General features: G+C 49.0%; 1 protein-coding gene and 1 long non-coding RNA gene across 4 annotated transcripts in view; both read left to right on the top strand.

Moving 5' to 3' along the window:
* Positions 1-7,541, top strand: part of nek3 (NIMA related kinase 3) — a 47,637-nt gene extending 40,096 nt beyond the window's left edge. The window contains exons 12-13 of one of the 3 annotated variants that reach the window (XM_065024167.1): positions 185-302; positions 4,520-7,541. In XM_065024167.1, coding sequence (XP_064880239.1) covers positions 185-302; positions 4,520-4,586 — 185 coding nt within the window. In that variant the 3' untranslated portion in view covers positions 4,587-7,541. The remainder of the gene's footprint in view (positions 1-184; positions 303-4,519) is intronic. The other 2 variants (XM_065024168.1, XM_065024166.1) reach the window with 2 other exon arrangements.
* Positions 7,542-8,421: 880 nt separating this feature from the next.
* LOC135573940 (uncharacterized) lies at positions 8,422-11,341 on the top strand. Its single transcript, XR_010465017.1, has 2 exons — positions 8,422-10,017; positions 10,273-11,341. It is a non-coding gene; the product is annotated as an uncharacterized LOC135573940 (long non-coding RNA).
* The last annotated feature ends 6,412 nt before the right edge of the window (positions 11,342-17,753 follow it).

Raw genomic sequence — 17,753 nt, 5'->3', positions numbered from 1 at the left:
ACTCAATATTAAGTTGTTCCTAATGTTTTGTATACTCAGTTTACATGTACACTCATCGTGATTTAGGACTAGTCACTAATTTATCGGGTCCAAATTAGGGCCCTAGAATGTAGGGAACGGGGGGCCTTGTCCCACACTACATAGGGTAAAGGGTCCGATTTGAAACGTGTCCCTCTCCCCACAGGTGAAGACCCTCTGGTAGGCCCCCTGTCCCAGGGAGGAAGGGACGACACAGACGGACCGACAGCTGGACAGACAGAGGATGAAGAACGGCTGCAACCACGGTCTGATGATGAGGATACGTGAGTCCTCCTGGAAGCCCATTGGCCAGACCAGACATATTGTGTATTCCACCAAATGGAACCCTATTCCCTATGTAGTGCACTACTTTAGACCAGAGTCCTATGAAACCCTATTCCCTATATAGTGCACTACTTTAGACCAGAGCCCTATGGAACCCTATTCCCTATATAGTGCACTACTTTAGACCAGAGCCCTATGGGACCCTATTCCATATTTAGACCAGAGCCCTATGGAACCCTATTCCCTAATATAGTGCACTACTTTAGACCAGAGTCCTATGGAACCCTATTCCCTATATAGTGCACTACTTTAGACCAGAGTCCTATGGAACCCTATTCCCTATATAGTGCACTACTTTAGACCAGAGTCCTATGGAACCCTATTCCCTATATAGTGCACTACTTTAGACCAGAGTCCTATGGAACCCTATTCCCTATTATAGTGCACTACTTTAGACCAGAGTCCTATGGGCCTGTACTCTATGAAGGGAATAGGGTCTACTTTGGGACAGACACAGAGAGTAGAAAGCAGTATAACCATTAGACTATAACAAGCTAAAAGGCAGTAAATGCTCATTTGGTAAAAAAATGAGTTCATGTAATTTTTGTCTACATTTTAAGTACATGCTTAATCATGTGGACAAGTATCCCGCATCTATTGTGTTCAGGAGAACATGGGGGTCATGGTAGCAGTAACTGGTAGCCTCTATTGTGTTCAGGAGAACATGGGGGTCATGGTAGCAGTAACTGGTAACCTCTATTGTGTTCAGGAGAACATGGGGGTCATGGTAGCAGTAACTGGTAACCTCATATTGTGTTCAGGAGAACATGGGGGTCATGGTAGCAGTAACTGGTAACCTCTATTGTGTTCAGGAGAACATGGGGGTCATGGTAGCAGTAACTGGTAACATCTATTGTGTTCAGGAGAACATGGGGGTCATGGTAGCAGTAACTGGTAACCTCTATTGTGTTCAGGAGAACATGGGGGTCATGGTAGCAGTAACTGGTAACCTCTATTGTGTTCAGGAGAACATGGGGGTCATGGTAGCAGTAACTGGTAACCTCTATTGTGTTCAGGAGAACATGGGGGTCATGGTAGCAGTAACTGGTAACCTCTATTGTGTTCAGGAGAACATGGGGGTCATGGTAGCAGTAACTGGTAACCTCTATTGTGTTCAGGAGAACATGGGGGTCATGGTAGCAGTAACTGGTAACCTCTATTGTGTTCAGGAGAACATGGGGTCATGGTAGCAGTAACTGGTAACCTCTATTGTGTTCAGGAGAACATGGGGGTCATGGTAGCAGTAACTGGTAACCTCTATTGTGTTCAGGAGAACATGGGGGTCATGGTAGCAGTAACTGGTAGCCTCTATTGTGTTCAGGAGAACATGGGGGTCATGGTAGCAGTAACTGGTAGCCTCTATTGTGTTCAGGAGAACATGGGGGTCATGGTAGCAGTAACTGGTAGCCTCTATTGTGTTCAGGAGAACATGGGGGTCATGGTAGCAGTAACTGGTAGCCTCTATTGTGTTCAGGAGAACATGGGGGTCATGGTAGCAGTAACTGGTAACCTCTATTGTGTTCAGGAGAACATGGGGGTCATGGTAGCAGTAACTGGGGGTTAAGCCCATGTTAGCAGTAACTGGTAACCTCTATTGTGTTCAGGAGAACATGGGGGTCATGGTAGCAGTAACTGGTAACCTCTATTGTGTTCAGGAGAACATGGGGGTCATGGTAGCAGTAACTGGTAACCTCTATTGTGTTCAGGAGAACATGGGGGTCATGGTAGCAGTAACTGGTAACCTCTATTGTGTTCAGGAGAACATGGGGGTCATGGTAGCAGTAACTGGGGGTTAAGCCCATGTTAGCCAGTAACTGGGGGTTAAGCCCATGTTAGCAGTAACTGGTAACCTCTATTGTGTTCAGGAGAACATGGGGGTCATGGTAGCAGTGACTGGGGGTTAAGCCCATGTTAGCCAGTAACTGGGGGTTAAGCCCATGTTAGCAGTAACTGGTAACCTCTATTGTGTTCAGGAGAACATGGGGGTCATGGTAGCAGTAACTGGGGGTTAAGCCCATGTTAGCCAGTAACTGGGGGTTAAGCCCATGTTAGCAGTAACTGGTAACCTCTATTGTGTTCAGGAGAACATGGGGATCATGGTAGCAGTAACTGGGAGTTAAGCCCATGTTAGCAGTAACTGGTAACCTCTATTGTGTTCAGGAGAACATGGGGGTCATGGTAGCAGTAACTGGGGGTTAAGCCCATGTTAGCAGTAACTGGTAACCTCTATTGTGTTCAGGAGAACATGGGGGTCATGGTAGCAGTAACTGGGGGTTAAGCCCTTGTTAGCCAATAACTGGTAACCTCTATTGTGTTCAGGAGAACATGGGGGTCATGGTAGCAGTAACTGGGGGTTAAGCCCATGTTAGCCAGTAACTGGTAACCTCTATTGTGTTCAGGAGAACATGGGGGTCATGGTAGCAGTAACTGGTAACCTCTATTGTGTTCAGGAGAACATGGGGGTCATGGTAGCAGTAACTGGTAACCTCTATTGTGTTCAGGAGAACATGGGGGTCATGGTAGCAGTAACTGGGGGTTAAGCCCATGTTAGCCAGTAACTGGGGGTTAAGCCCATGTTAGCCAGTAACTGGGGGTTAGCCCATGTTAGCAGTAACTGGTAACCTCTATTGTGTTCAGGAGAACATGGGGGTCATGTTACTGTGAAACCAAGGTAAATAAAATCATTTTTTGTCCTCAGTTCCACACTATGATCAGTTACTGCCTTTTTGCTTGGTAGGGCAGTATTGGTAGGGCAGTATTGGTAGGGCTGTATTGGTAGGGCTGTATTGGTAGGGCTGTATTGGTAGGGCTGTATTGGTAGGGCAGTATTGGTAGGGCTGTATTGGTAGGGCAGTATTGGTAGGGCAGTATTGGTAGGGCAGTATTGGTAGGGCAATATTGGTAGGGCAGTATTGGTAGGGCTGTATTGGTAGGGCAATATTGGTAGGGCAATATTGGTAGGGCAGTATTGGTAGGGCAGTATTGATAGGGCAGTATTGGTAGGGGTGTATTGGTAGGGCAATATTGGTAGGGCTGTATTGGTAGGGCTGTATTGGTAGGGCTGTATTGGTAGGGCAATATTGGTAGGGCAGTATTGGTAGGGCTGTATTGGTAGGGCAGTATTGGTAGGGCAGTATTGGTAGGGCAGTATTGGTAGGGCAATATTGGTAGGGCAGTATTGGTAGGCTGGGCAATATTGGTAGGGCAATATTGGTAGGGCAGTATTGGTAGGGCAGTATTGGTAGGGCAGTATTGGTAGGGCAGTATTGGTAGGGCTGTATTGGTAGGGCTGTATTGGTAGGGCTGTATTGGTAGGGCTGTATTGGTAGGGCTGTATTGGTAGGGCAGTATTGGTAGGGCAGTATTGGTAGGGCTGTATTGGTAGGGCAGTATTGGTAGGGCAGTATTGGTAGGGCTGTATTGGTAGGGCTGTATTGGTAGGGCAGTATTGGTAGGGCAGTATTGGTAGGGCTGTATTGGTAGGGCTGTATTGATAGGGCTGTATTGGTAGGGCTGTATTGGTAGGGCTGTATTGGTAGGGCAATATTGGTCTGATGCATTGAATTGGTAAAGGGCTAATGTATTCAGTAGGGATCATATTGGTAGGGCATCCATTCTGTGAATGGTAGGGCATTTATTTGGTAGGGCATGTATGTTGGTAGGGCAGTGATTTTTAGGGGAGTATTGTCCTTTTAGGGCAATTGGTAGGGCTGTATTGGTAGGGCTGTATTGGGGGGCTGTATTGGTACAGTGCCCTGTATTGGTAGGGCAGTCCTATTCAGAGACTTTGAAGAGGGTCCCAGTATTGGTGGAGGGCTAGAGCAGATGGTAGGGCTGTATTGGTAGGGCTGTATTGGTAGGGCTGTCTATTGGCTAGGCAGTCTGTCTGCCTGGCTAGCTATTGGTCCCTCTGATGCATTGAATGAGGTAAATAACTAATGTTTCAGTGGGATCATATTGACCAGTCCATACCCATCCATTCTGTGAATATTATTTATTTAATTTAGGCATGTATGTATCAGAGTAGGAGTGATGATTTTTAGGATGAGTTGTGTCCTTTTAAATAACAATCAATAAGATTGCATGGACAGGGGGCTTGGAGAGCTTGATACATACAGTGCCCTGTTTTCTAACAGTCCCCATGTCCTATTCTCAGAGACTTTGAAGAGGACTGTCCCTGTGACTGGATGGAGGAACTAGAGCAGATGTCTATGGACCACTGATACCTAGCGGTCTGCCTAGCTAGCGGTCTGTCTGTCTGGCTAGCTAGCAGTCTGTCTGCCTGGCTAGCTAGCGGTCTGTCTGCTTAGCTAGCTAGCGGTCTGCCTACCTAGCTAGCTAGCGGTCTGCCTAGCTAGCTAGCGGTCTGCCTAGCTAGCTAGCGGTCTGCCTAGCTAGCTAGCGGTCTGCCTACCTAGCTATGTCCACAGGATGTGCCACAATACACGCAATTACAATACACACTGCCACAATACAGGCTGTCACAATACAGGCTGTCACAATACAGGCTGTCACAATACAGGCTGTCACAATACAGGCTGTCACAATACAGGCTGTCACAATACAGGCTGTCACAATACAGGCTGTCACAATACAGGCTGTCACAATACACGCTGTCACAATACACGCTGTCACAATACACGCTGTCACAATACACGCTGTCACAATACAGGCTGCCACAATACACGCTGCCACAATACACACTGTCACAATACAGGCTGTCACAATACAGGCTGTCACAATACAGGCTGTCACAATACAGGCTGCCACAATACACTCTGCCACAAAACCCACAGATTGCATTCCATCTTATCTATTACATATGAATGACTAAATGACAGCACTTTAATACAACTGAAACGAGTCAACAAACTTCCCGTTTCCTGTGGGGGATGTTCATTTGATTTCCATAAAGATAATTTACATAACAATGGAGTCCTTCGGCATTCACTCCTTTCCAGAGCGGCCTACAATCAATCAGCCCGTTCAACGACAGTAGATACATCAACTAGCGCAATCACTGTACAAGAGAAACCTTCAAACACCCAGCTGTCTGCAAAATCAATACTAGTAAGTGTAAAGTCCCTCCCTGTTTCAGCCCTTCAGTTAGTCACTCCCTGTTTCAGCCCTTCAGTTAGTCCCTCCCTGTTTCAGCCCTTCAGTTAGTCCCTCCCTGTTTCAGCCCTTCAAGTAGTCCCTGTTTCAGCCCTTCAAGTAGTCCCTGTTTCAGCCCTTCAGGTAGTCCCTCCCTGTTTCAGCCCTTCAGGTAGTCCCTGTTTAAGCACTTCAGGTAGTCCCTGTTTCAGCCCTTCAGGTAGTCCCTGTTTCAGCCCTTCAGGTAGTCCCTGTTTCAGCCCTTCAGTTAGTCCCTCCCTGTTTCAGCCCTTCAGGTAGTCCCTGTTACAGCCCTTCAGTTAGTCCCTCTCTGTTTCAGCCCTTCAGTTAGTCCCTCCCTGTTTCAGCCCTTCAGGTAGTACCTCCCTGTTTCAGCCCTTCAGTTAGTCCCTCCCTGTTTCAGCCCTTCAGGTAGTCCCTGTTTCAGCCCTTCAGTTAGTCCCTCTCTGTTTCAGCCCTTCAGTTAGTACCTCCCTGTTTCAGCCCTTCAGTTAGTCCCTCCCTGTTTCAGCCCTTCAGTTAGTCCCTCCCTGTTTCAGCCCTTCAGGTAGTCCCTCCCTGTTTCAGCCCTTCAGTTAGTCCCTCCCTGTTTCAGCCCTTCAGTTAGTCCCTCCCTGTTTCAGCCCTTCAGTTAGTCCCTCCCTGTTTCAGCCCTTCAGGTAGTCCCTCCCTGTTTCAGCCCTTCAGGTAGTCCCTCTCTGTTTCAGCCCTTCAGTTAGTCCCTCTCTGTTTCAGCCCTTCAGTTAGTACCTCCCTGTTTCAGCCCTTCAGGCAGTCCCCCTCTGTTTCAGCCTTTCAGGCAGTCCCCCTCTGTTTCAGCCCTTCAGGCAGTCCCCCTCTGTTTCAGCCCTTCAGGCAGTCCCCCTCTGTTTCAGCCCTTCAGGTAGTCCCTGTTTCAGCCCTTCAGGTAGTCCCTCCCTGTTTCAGCCCTTCGGGCAGTCCCTCCCTGTTTCAGCCATTCAGTCAGTCCCTCCCTGTTTCAGCCCTTCAGGCAGTCCCCCTCTGTTTCAGCCCTTCAGGTAGTCCCTGTTTCAGCCCTTCAGGTAGTCCCTCCCTGTTTCAGCCCTTCAGGTAGTCCCTCCCTGTTTCAGCCCTTCAGGTAGTCCCTCCCTGTTTCAGCCCTTCAGGTAGTCCCTCCCTGTTTCAGCCTTTCAGGTAGTCCCTCCCTGTTTCAGCCCTTCAGGCAGTCCCTCCCTGTTTCAGCCCTTCAGGCAGTCCCTCCCTGTTTCAGCCCTTCAGTTAGTCCCTCCCTGTTTCAGCCCTTCAGTTAGTCCCTCCCTGTTTCAGCCCTTCAGTTAGTCCCTCCCTGTTTCAGCCCTTCAGTTAGTCCCTCCCTGTTTCAGCCCTTCAGTTAGTCCCTCCCTGTTTCAGCCCTTCAGTTAGTCCCTCCCTGTTTCAGCTCTTCAGGTAGTCCCTGTTTCAGCCATTCAGGTAGTCTCTGTTTCAGCCCTTCAGGTAGTCTCTGTTTCAGCCCTTCAGGTAGTCCCTCCCTGTTTCAGCCCTTCAGGTAGTCCCTCCCTGTTTCAGCCCTTCAGGTAGTCCCTCCCTGTTTCAGCCCTTCAAGTAGTCCCTGTTTCAGCCCTTCAAGTAGTCCCTGTTTCAGCCCTTCAGTTAGTCCCTCCCTGTTTCAGCCCTTCAGGTAGTCCCTGTTTCAACCCTTCAGTTAGTCCCTCCCTGTTTCAGCCCTTCAGTTAGTACCTCCCTGTTTCAGCCCTTCAGTTAGTCCCTCCCTGTTTCAGCCCTTCAGGTAGTCTCTGTTTCAGCCCTTCAGGTAGTCCCTGTTTCAGCCCTTCAGGTAGTCCCTGTTTCAGCCCTTCAGGTAGTCCCTGTTTCAGCCCTTCAGGTAGTCCCTGTTTCAGCCCTTCAGGTAGTCTCTGTTTCAGCCCTTCAGGTAGTCCCTCCCTGTTTCAGCCCTTCAGGCAGTCCCTCCCTGTTTCAGCCCTTCAGTCAGTCCCTCCCTGTTTCAGCCCTTCAGGCAGTCCCCCTCTGTTTCAGCCCTTCAGGTAGTCCCTGTTTCAGCCCTTCAGGTAGTCCCTGTTTCAGCCCTTCAGGTAGTCCCTGTTTCAGCCCTTCAGGTAGTCCCTCCCTGTTTCAGCCCTTCAGGTAGTCCCTCCCTGTTTCAGCCCTTCAGGTAGTCCCTCCCTGTTTCAGCCCTTCAGGTAGTCCCTCCCTGTTTCAGCCCTTCAGGTAGTCCCTCCCTGTTTCAGCCCTTCAGGCAGTCCCTCCCTGTTTCAGCCCTTCAGTTAGTCCCTCCCTGTTTCAGCCCTTCAGTTAGTCCCTCCCTGTTTCAGCCCTTCAGGGTGTCCCTCCCTGTTTCAGCCCTTCAGTTAGTCCCTCCCTGTTTCAGCCCTTCAGTTAGTCCCTCCCTGTTTCAGCCCTTCAGGTAGTCCCTCCCTGTTTCAGCCCTTCAGGTAGTCCCTCTCTGTTTCAGCCCTTCAGTTAGTCCCTCTCTGTTTCAGCCCTTCAGTTAGTACCTCCCTGTTTCAGCCCTTCAGTTAGTCCCTCCCTGTTTCAGCCCTTCAGTTAGTCCCTCCCTGTTTCAGCCCTTCAGGTAGTCCCTCCCTGTTTCAGCCCTTCAGTTAGTCCCTCCCTGTTTCAGCCCTTCAGGCAGTCCCCCTCTGTTTCAGCCCTTCAGGCAGTCCCCCTCTGTTTCAGCCTTTCAGGCAATCCCCCTCTGTTTCAGCCCTTCAGGCAGTCCCCCTCTGTTTCAGCCCTTCAGGCAGTCCCCCTCTGTTTCAGCCCTTCAGGTAGTCCCTGTTTCAGCCCTTCAGGTAGTCCCTCCCTGTTTCAGCCCTTCAGGCAGTCCCTCCCTGTTTCAGCCATTCAGTCAGTCCCTCCCTGTTTCAGCCCTTCAGGCAGTCCCCCTCTGTTTCAGCCCTTCAGGTAGTCCCTGTTTCAGCCCTTCAGGTAGTCCCTGTTTCAGCCCTTCAGGTAGTCCCTGTTTCAGCCCTTCAGGTAGTCCCTCCCTGTTTCAGCCCTTCAGGTAGTCCCTCCCTGTTTCAGCCCTTCAGGTAGTCCCTCCCTGTTTCAGCCCTTCAGGTAGTCCCTCCCTGTTTCAGCCCTTCAGGTAGTCCCTCCCTGTTTCAGCCCTTCAGGCAGTCCCTCCCTGTTTCAGCCCTTCAGTTAGTCCCTCCCTGTTTCAGCCCTTCAGTTAGTCCCTCCCTGTTTCAGCCCTTCAGTTAGTCCCTCCCTGTTTCAGCCCTTCAGTTAGTCCCTCCCTGTTTCAGCCCTTCAGTTAGTCCCTCCCTGTTTCAGCCCTTCAGTTAGTCCCTCCCTGTTTCAGCCCTTCAGTTAGTCCCTCCCTGTTTCAGCTCTTCAGGTAGTCCCTGTTTCAGCCCTTCAGGTAGTCTCTGTTTCAGCCCTTCAGGTAGTCTCTGTTTCAGCCCTTCAGGTAGTCCCTCCCTGTTTCAGCCCTTCAGGTAGTCCCTCCCTGTTTCAGCCCTTCAAGTAGTCCCTGTTTCAGCCCTTCAAGTAGTCCCTGTTTCAGCCCTTCAGTTAGTCCCTCCCTGTTTCAGCCCTTCAGGTAGTCCCTGTTTCAGCCATTCAGGTAGTCCCTGTTTCAACCCTTCAGTTAGTCCCTCCCTGTTTCAGCCCTTCAGGTAGTCCCTGTTTCAGCCCTTCAGTTAGTCCCTCCCTGTTTCAGCCCTTCAGTTAGTACCTCCCTGTTTCAGCCCTTCAGTTAGTCCCTCCCTGTTTCAGCCCTTCAGGTAGTCCCTGTTTCAGCCCTTCAGGTAGTCTCTGTTTCAGCCCTTCAGGTAGTCCCTGTTTCAGCCCTTCAGGTAGTCCCTGTTTCAGCCCTTCAGGTAGTCTCTGTTTCAGCCCTTCAGGTAGTCCCTCCCTGTTTCAGCCCTTCAGGCAGTCCCTCCCTGTTTCAGCCCTTCAGGCAGTCCCTCCCTGTTTCAGCCCTTCAGTCAGTCCCTCCCTGTTTCAGCCCTTCAGGTAGTCCCCCTCTGTTTCAGCCCTTCAGGTAGTCCCTGTTTCAGCCCTTCAGGTAGTCCCTGTTTCAGCCCTTCAGGTAGTCCCTGTTTCAGCCCTTCAGGTAGTCCCTGTTTCAGCCCTTCAGGTAGTCCCTCCCTGTTTCAGCCCTTCAGGTAGTCCCTCCCTGTTTCAGCCCTTCAGGTAGTCCCTCCCTGTTTCAGCCCTTCAGGTAGTCCCTCCCTGTTTCAGCCCTTCAGGTAGTCCCTCCCTGTTTCAGCCCTTCAAGTAGTCCCTGTTTCAGCCCTTCAGTTAGTCCCTCCCTGTTTCAGCTCTTCAGGTAGTCCCTGTTTCAGCCCTTCAGGTAGTCCCTGTTTCAACCCTTCAGTTAGTCCCTCCCTGTTTCAGCCCTTCAGGTAGTCCCTGTTTCAGCCCTTCAGGTAGTCCCTGTTTCAGCCCTTCAGTTAGTCCCTCCCTGTTTCAGCCCTTCAGTTAGTCCCTCCCTGTTTCAGCCCTTCAGTTAGTACCTCCCTGTTTCAGCCCTTCAGTTAGTCCCTCCCTGTTTCAGCCCTTCAGGTAGTCCCTGTTTCAGCCCTTCAGGTAGTCTCTGTTTCAGCCCTTCAGGTAGTCCCTGTTTCAGCCCTTCAGGTAGTCCCTGTTTCAGCCCTTCAGGTAGTCCCTGTTTCAGCCCTTCAGGTAGTCCCTGTTTCAGCCCTTCAGTTAGTCCCTCCCTGTTTCAGCCCTTCAGGTAGTCCCTGTTTCAGCCCTTCAGTTAGTCCCTCCCTGTTTCAGCCCTTCAGGTAGTCCCTGTTTCAGCCCTTCAGTTAGTCCCTCCCTGTTTCAGCCCTTCAGGTAGTCCCTCCTGTTTCAGCCCTTCAGGTAGTCCCTCCCTGTTTCAGCCCTTCAGGCAGTCCCTCCCTGTTTCAGCCCTTCAGGCAGTCCCTCCCTGTTTCAGCCCTTCAGTTAGTCCCTCCCTGTTTCAGCCCTTCAGTTAGTCCCTCCCTGTTTCAGCCCTTCAGTTAGTCCCTCCCTGTTTCAGCCCTTCAGTTAGTCCCTCCCTGTTTCAGCCCTTCAGTTAGTCCCTCCCTGTTTCAGCCCTTCAGTTAGTCCCTCCCTGTTTCAGCCCTTCAGTTAGTCCCTCCCTGTTTCAGCCCTTCAGTTAGTCCCTCCCTGTTTCAGCCCTTCAGGTAGTCCCTGTTTCAGCCCTTCAGGTAGTCCCTGTTTCAGCCCTTCAGGTAGTCCCTGTTTCAGCCCTTCAGTTAGTCCCTCCCTGTTTCAGCCCTTCAGGTAGTCCCTCCCTGTTTCAGCCCTTCAGGTAGTCCCTCCCTGTTTCAGCCCTTCAGGTAGTCCCTCCCTGTTTCAGCCCTTCAGTTAGTCCCTCCCTGTTTCAGCCCTTCAGGTAGTCCCCGTTTCAGCCCTTCAGGCAGTCCCTCTCTGTTTCAGACCATTTTTTCTGTTTGGTACCTGGTGAATATGACTCAGGTGAGATGAGGGGTGGACCTATGAGGGATGGATAGCAGTATTCTTTCATCACTAATTCCCATACTGTACACTGAGCAGTACTACATACCACTCCTGGGATACCCCTCACGTGTACTGTTTACATATATATTGCACTGTTTATGTTTTGAAATCGTGGATATGAATTACTTCAATGGGAACCAGTCATGTTTTTTGACAGTATGATGAAGAACTTTGTGACGCCGTTCGTATTTTAACTATATGTCTTTTATTAGAAAGTATTCCACTGAGGAAAATGTAAATTTAAAAATGTTTTGAAATGTGTTGAAGAGTAATGATGATAACAGGTGAAAGAGCTTTACCTAATTGAGTGATCTCCGCTTAGCTTTTTAGATTCATCAGAGCTGTTTTTGTCTTTAATATTTAAATAAATGTTAACTTAACAATGTATGATTTTATTACAGAAAATAAAGACCGTTGTGATGTCTCTCGTTTGAATCTATACTATCTTAGACCGAGTGTCAGTTGGCGATCATTCCAGCTTGTTGCCACGCCGACTAGTCTTGCCTTGACAACCTTTTTCTACTGTTAAGTCCTTTTTAAAAATAAAAATAAATTAAGTAGTAGGAAACTTAACTTCACAGGGGGCCTTTTGTTTATGAACGCACAGACCGAAATACACGTCATGGGAAATGTATTCAATGAGATTCCAGAAACCAGTCTTTTTAAATCTTAAATGAGATCTAACTCAATGGGAGCACTTTAATACAACTCGTAGTCACCACCACAAAGTTTAGTTAAAACTATCACGTCTATTTCCTGTGGGCATATCAATGTCATTTCCATAAAGATAATTGACATTACGGTTTAGTGGTCCTCTGTAGCTCAGCTGGTACAGCATGGAGGTTGTAACGCCAGGGTAGTGGGTTTGATTCCCAGGACCGCCCATTCATGAAATTGTATGCATGCATGACTGTAAGTCGCGTTGGATAAAAGCTTGTTGCAAACAGCAGGTGTTAAATATCACCGATCAAATCAAAAATGTGCTTAATGTATATTTGTAAACAACTTGTGCACGAAATCTAAGGAAGTCTCAAAGTTTTTGATCGCCTGAGGTAGAGTATCTCATGATAAGCTGTGGACCACACTATTTACAAAAATAGTTAATTTTTCATAGCTGTCTATATACCACAGCAGACCGATGCTGGCACTCAACGAGCTGTATACGGCCATAAGCAAACAGGAAACCACTCATCCAGAGGCGGCGCTCCTAGTGGCCGGAAACTTTAATGCAGGGAAACTCATCCGTTTGGCGTCATTTCTATCAGCCTGTTAAATGTGCAACCAGAGGGAAAAATACTCTAGACCACCTTCACTCCACACACAGAGACACATGCAAAGCTCTCCTTCGCCCTCCATTTGGCAAATCTGACCATTTTATCCTCCTGATTCCTGCTTACAAGAAAAAACTAAAGCAGGAAGTACCAGTGACTCGGTCCATTAAAACGTGGTCAGATGAAGCAGATGCTAAGCTACAGGACTGTTTTGCAGCACAGACTGGAACATGTTCCGGGATTCTTCCGATGGCATTGAGGAATACACCACATCAGTCACTGGCTTTATCAATAAGTGCATCGATAACTGGGTTAGACTGGGTTACTGTTAGGGCTAGACTGGGTTAGACTGGGTTACTGTTAAGGCTGGACTGGGTTACTGTTAGGGTTAGACTGGGTTGTTGTTAGGGCTAGACTGGGTTACTGTTAGGACTGGACTGGGTTACTGTTAGGGCTAGACTGGGTTACTGTTAGGGTTGGACTGGGTTACTGTTAGGGCTGGACTGGGTTACTGTTAGGGCTAGACTGGGTTAGACTGGGTTACTGTTAGGACTGGACTGGGCTAGACTGGGTTAATGTTAGGGCTAGACTGGGTTACTGTTAGGGTTAGACTGGGTTACTGTTAGGGCTAGACTGGGTTACTGTTAGGGTTAGACTGGGTTACTGTTAGGGTTACACTGGGTTGGACTGGGTTACTGTTAGGGTTAGACTGGGTTACTGTTAGGGCTAGACTGGGTTACTGTTAGGGCTAGACTGGGTTACTGTTAGGGTTAGACTGGGTTACTGTTAGGGCTAGACTGGGTTACTGTTAGGGCTGGACTGGGTTACTGTTAGGGCTAGACTGGGTTACTGTTAGGGCTAGACTGGGTTACTGTTAGGGCTAGACTGGGTTAGACTGGGTTACTGTTAGGGTTAGACTGGGTTACTGTTAGGGTTAGACTGGGTTACTGTTAGGGCTAGACTGGGTTACTGTTAGGGCTAGACTGGGTTACTGTTAGGGTTAGACTGGGTTACTGTTAGGGCTAGACTGGGTTGTTGTTAGGGCTAGACTGGGTTGTTGTTAGGGCTAGACTGGGTTGTTGTTAGGGTTAGACTGGGTTACTGTTAGGCTGGACTGGGTTAGACTGGGTTACTGTTAGGGCTAGACTGGGTTACTGTTAGGTTAGACTGGGTTACTGTTAGGGCTAGACTGGGTTAGACTGGGTTACTGTTAGGGTTACACTGGGTTAGACTGGGTTACTGTTAGGGTTAGACTGGGTTACTGTTAGGGCTAGACTGGGTTACTGTTAGGGCTAGACTGGGTTACTGTTAGGGTTAGACTGGGTTACTGTTAGGGTTAGACTGGGTTACTGTTAGGGCTGGACTGGGTTACTGTTAGGGCTAGACTGGGTTACTGTTAGGGCTAGACTGGGTTACTGTTAGGGCTAGACTGGGTTAGACTGGGTTACTGTTAGGGTTAGACTGGGTTACTGTTAGGGTTAGACTGGGTTACTGTTAGGGCTAGACTGGGTTACTGTTAGGGCTAGACTGGGTTACTGTTAGGGCTAGACTGGGTTACTGTTAGGGTTAGACTGGGTTACTGTTAGGGCTAGACTGGGTTGTTGTTAGGGCTAGACTGGGTTGTTGTTAGGGCTAGACTGGGTTGTTGTTAGGGTTAGACTGGGTTACTGTTAGGGCTGGACTGGGTTAGACTGGGTTACTGTTAGGGCTAGACTGGGTTACTGTTAGGTTAGACTGGGTTACTGTTAGGGCTAGACTTTTAGACTGGGTTACTGTTAGGGTTACACTGGGTTAGACTGGGTTACTGTTAGGGTTAGACTGGGTTACTGTTAGGGCTAGACTGGGTTACTGTTAGGAAGACTAGTTACTAGGGCTAGACTGGTTACTGTTAGGGTTAGACTGGGTTACTGTTAGGGTTAGACTGGGTTACTGTTAGGGCTAGACTGGGTTACTGTTAGGGCTGGACTGGGTTACTGTTAGGGCTAGACTGGGTTACTGTTAGGGCTAGACTGGGTTAGTTAGGGCTTAGACTGGGTTACTGTTAAGGCTGGACTGGGTTACTGTTAGGTTAGACTGGGTTACTGTTAGGGCTAGACTGGGTTACTGTTAGGGCTAGACTTTACTGTTAGGGCTAGACTGGGTTACTGTTAGGGTTAGACTGGGTTACTGTTAGGGCTAGACTGGGTTACTGTTAGGTTAGACTGGGTTACTGTTAGGTTACACTGGGTTAGACTGGGTTACTGTTAGGGCTAGACTGGGTTACTGTTAGGGCTAGACTGGGTTACTGTTAGGGTTAGACTGGGTTACTGTTAGGGCTAGACTGGGTTACTGTTAGGGCTGGACTGGGTTAGACTGGGTTACTGTTAGGGTTAGACTGGGTTACTGTTAGGGTTACACTGGGTTACTGTTAGGGCTGGACTGGGTTACTGTTAGGGCTAGAATAGACTGGGTTACTGTTAGGGTTAGACTGGGTTACTGTTAGGGTTAGACTGGGTTACTGTTAGGGCTAGTCTGGGTTACTGTTAGGGCTAGACTGGGTTACTGTTAGGGTTAGACTAGGTTACTGTTAGGGTTAGACTGGGTTACTGTTAGGGCTAGACTGGGTTACTGTTAGGGCTAGACTGGGTTACTGTTAGGGTTAGACTGGGTTACTGTTAGGGCTAGACTGGGTTACTGTTAGGGCTGGACTGGGTTACTGTTAGGGCTAGACTGGGTTAGACTGGGTTACTGTTAGGACTGGACTGGGCTAGACTGGGTTAATGTTAGGGCTAGACTGGGTTACTGTTAGGGTTAGACTGGGTTACTGTTAGGGCTAGACTGGGTTACTGTTAGGGTTAGACTGGGTTACTGTTAGGGCTAGACTGGGTTACTGTTAGGGTTAGACTGGGTTACTGTTAGGGTTACACTGGGTTGGACTGGGTTACTGTTAGGGTTAGACTGGGTTACTGTTAGGGCTAGACTGGGTTACTGTTAGGGCTAGACTGGGTTACTGTTAGGGTTAGACTGGGTTACTGTTAGGGCTAGACTGGGTTACTGTTAGGGCTGGACTGGGTTACTGTTAGGGCTAGACTGGGTTACTGTTAGGGCTAGACTGGGTTACTGTTAGGGCTAGACTGGGTTAGACTGGGTTACTGTTAGGGTTAGACTGGGTTACTGTTAGGGTTAGACTGGGTTACTGTTAGGGCTAGACTGGGTTACTGTTAGGGCTAGACTGGGTTACTGTTAGGGTTAGACTGGGTTACTGTTAGGGCTAGACTGGGTTGTTGTTAGGGCTAGACTGGGTTGTTGTTAGGGCTAGACTGGGTTGTTGTTAGGGTTAGACTGGGTTACTGTTAGGGCTGGACTGGGTTAGACTGGGTTACTGTTAGGGCTAGACTGGGTTACTGTTAGGGTTAGACTGGGTTACTGTTAGGGCTAGACTGGGTTAGACTGGGTTACTGTTAGGGTTACACTGGGTTAGACTGGGTTACTGTTAGGGTTAGACTGGGTTACTGTTAGGGCTAGACTGGGTTACTGTTAGGGCTAGACTGGGTTACTGTTAGGGTTAGACTGGGTTACTGTTAGGGCTAGACTGGGTTACTGTTAGGGCTGGACTGGGTTACTGTTAGGGCTAGACTGGGTTACTGTTAGGGCTAGACTGGGTTACTGTTAGGGCTAGACTGGGTTAGACTGGGTTACTGTTAGGGTTAGACTGGGTTACTGTTAGGGTTAGACTGGGTTACTGTTAGGGCTAGACTGGGTTACTGTTAGGGCTAGACTGGGTTACTGTTAGGCTAGACTGGGTTACTGTTAGGTTAGACTGGGTTACTGTTAGGGCTAGACTGGGTTGTTGTTAGGGCTAGACTGGGTTGTTGTTAGGGCTAGACTGGGTTGTTGTTAGGGTTAGACTGGGTTACTGTTAGGGCTGGACTGGGTTAGACTGGGTTACTGTTAGGGCTAGACTGGGTTACTGTTAGGGTTAGACTGGGTTACTGTTAGGGCTAGACTGGGTTAGACTGGGTTACTGTTAGGGTTACACTGGGTTAGACTGGGTTACTGTTAGGGTTAGACTGGGTTACTGTTAGGGCTAGACTGGGTTACTGTTAGGGCTAGACTGGGTTACTGTTAGGGTTAGACTGGGTTACTGTTAGGGCTAGACTGGGTTACTGTTAGGGCTGGACTGGGTTACTGTTAGGGCTAGACTGGGTTACTGTTAGGGCTAGACTGGGTTACTGTTAGGGCTAGACTGGGTTAGACTGGGTTACTGTTAAGGCTGGACTGGGTTACTGTTAGGGTTAGACTGGGTTACTGTTAGGGCTAGACTGGGTTACTGTTAGGGCTAGACTGGGTTACTGTTAGGGCTAGACTGGGTTACTGTTAGGGTTAGACTGGGTTACTGTTAGGGCTAGACTGGGTTACTGTTAGGGTTAGACTGGGTTACTGTTAGGGTTACACTGGGTTAGACTGGGTTACTGTTAGGGCTAGACTGGGTTACTGTTAGGGCTAGACTGGGTTACTGTTAGGGTTAGACTGGGTTACTGTTAGGGCTAGACTGGGTTACTGTTAGGGCTGGACTGGGTTAGACTGGGTTACTGTTAGGGTTAGACTGGGTTACTGTTAGGGTTACACTGGGTTACTGTTAGGGCTGGACTGGGTTACTGTTAGGGCTAGAATAGACTGGGTTACTGTTAGGGTTAGACTGGGTTACTGTTAGGGTTAGACTAGGTTACTGTTAGGGTTAGACTGGGTTACTGTTAGGGCTAGACTGGGTTACTGTTAGGGCTAGACTGGGTTACTGTTAGGGTTAGACTGGGTTACTGTTAGGGCTAGACTGGGTTACTGTTAGGGCTAGACTGGGTTACTGTTAGGGTTAGACTGGGTTACTGTTAGGGTTAGACTGGGTTACTGTTAGGGCTGGACTGGGTTAGACTGGGTTACTGTTAGGGCTGGACTGGGTTAGACTGGGTTACTGTTAGGGCTGGACTGGGTTACTGTTATGGTTAGACTGGGTTACTGTTAGGGTTAGACTGGGTTACTGTTAGGGTTAGACTGGGTTACTGTTAGGGTTCGACTGGGTTAGACTAGGTTACTGTTAGGGCTAGACTGGGTTAGACTGGGTTACTGTTAGGGTTAGACTGGGTTACTGTTAGGGCTAGACTGGGTTACTGTTAGGGTTAGACTGGGTTAGGCTGGGTTACTGTTAGGGCTAGACTGGGTTACTGTTAGGGCTAGACTAGGTTACTGTTAGGGTTAGACTGGGTTACTGTTAGGGTTAGACTGGGTTACTGTTAGGGTTAGACTGGGTTACTGTTAGGGTTAGACTGGGTTACTGTTAGGGCTAGTCTGGGTTACTGTTAGGGCTAGACTGGGTTACTGTTAGGGTTAGACTGGTTTACTGTTAGGGCTGGACTGGGTTACTGTTAGGGCTAGACTGGGTTACTGTTAGGGCTAGAATAGACTGGGTTACTGTTAGGGTTAGACTGGGTTACTGTTAGGGTTAGACTGGGTTACTGTTAGGGCTAGACTGGGTTAGACTGGGTTACTGTTAGGGCTAGACTGGGTTAGACTGGGTTACTGTTAGGGCTA

This window comes from Oncorhynchus nerka, linkage group LG11 (assembly GCF_034236695.1).
Source record: "Oncorhynchus nerka isolate Pitt River linkage group LG11, Oner_Uvic_2.0, whole genome shotgun sequence".
Lineage (NCBI taxonomy): Eukaryota > Metazoa > Chordata > Actinopteri > Salmoniformes > Salmonidae > Oncorhynchus > Oncorhynchus nerka.
Note: the sequence above shows the minus strand (reverse complement) of the source record. Positions and strands in the feature narration are given on the sequence as shown.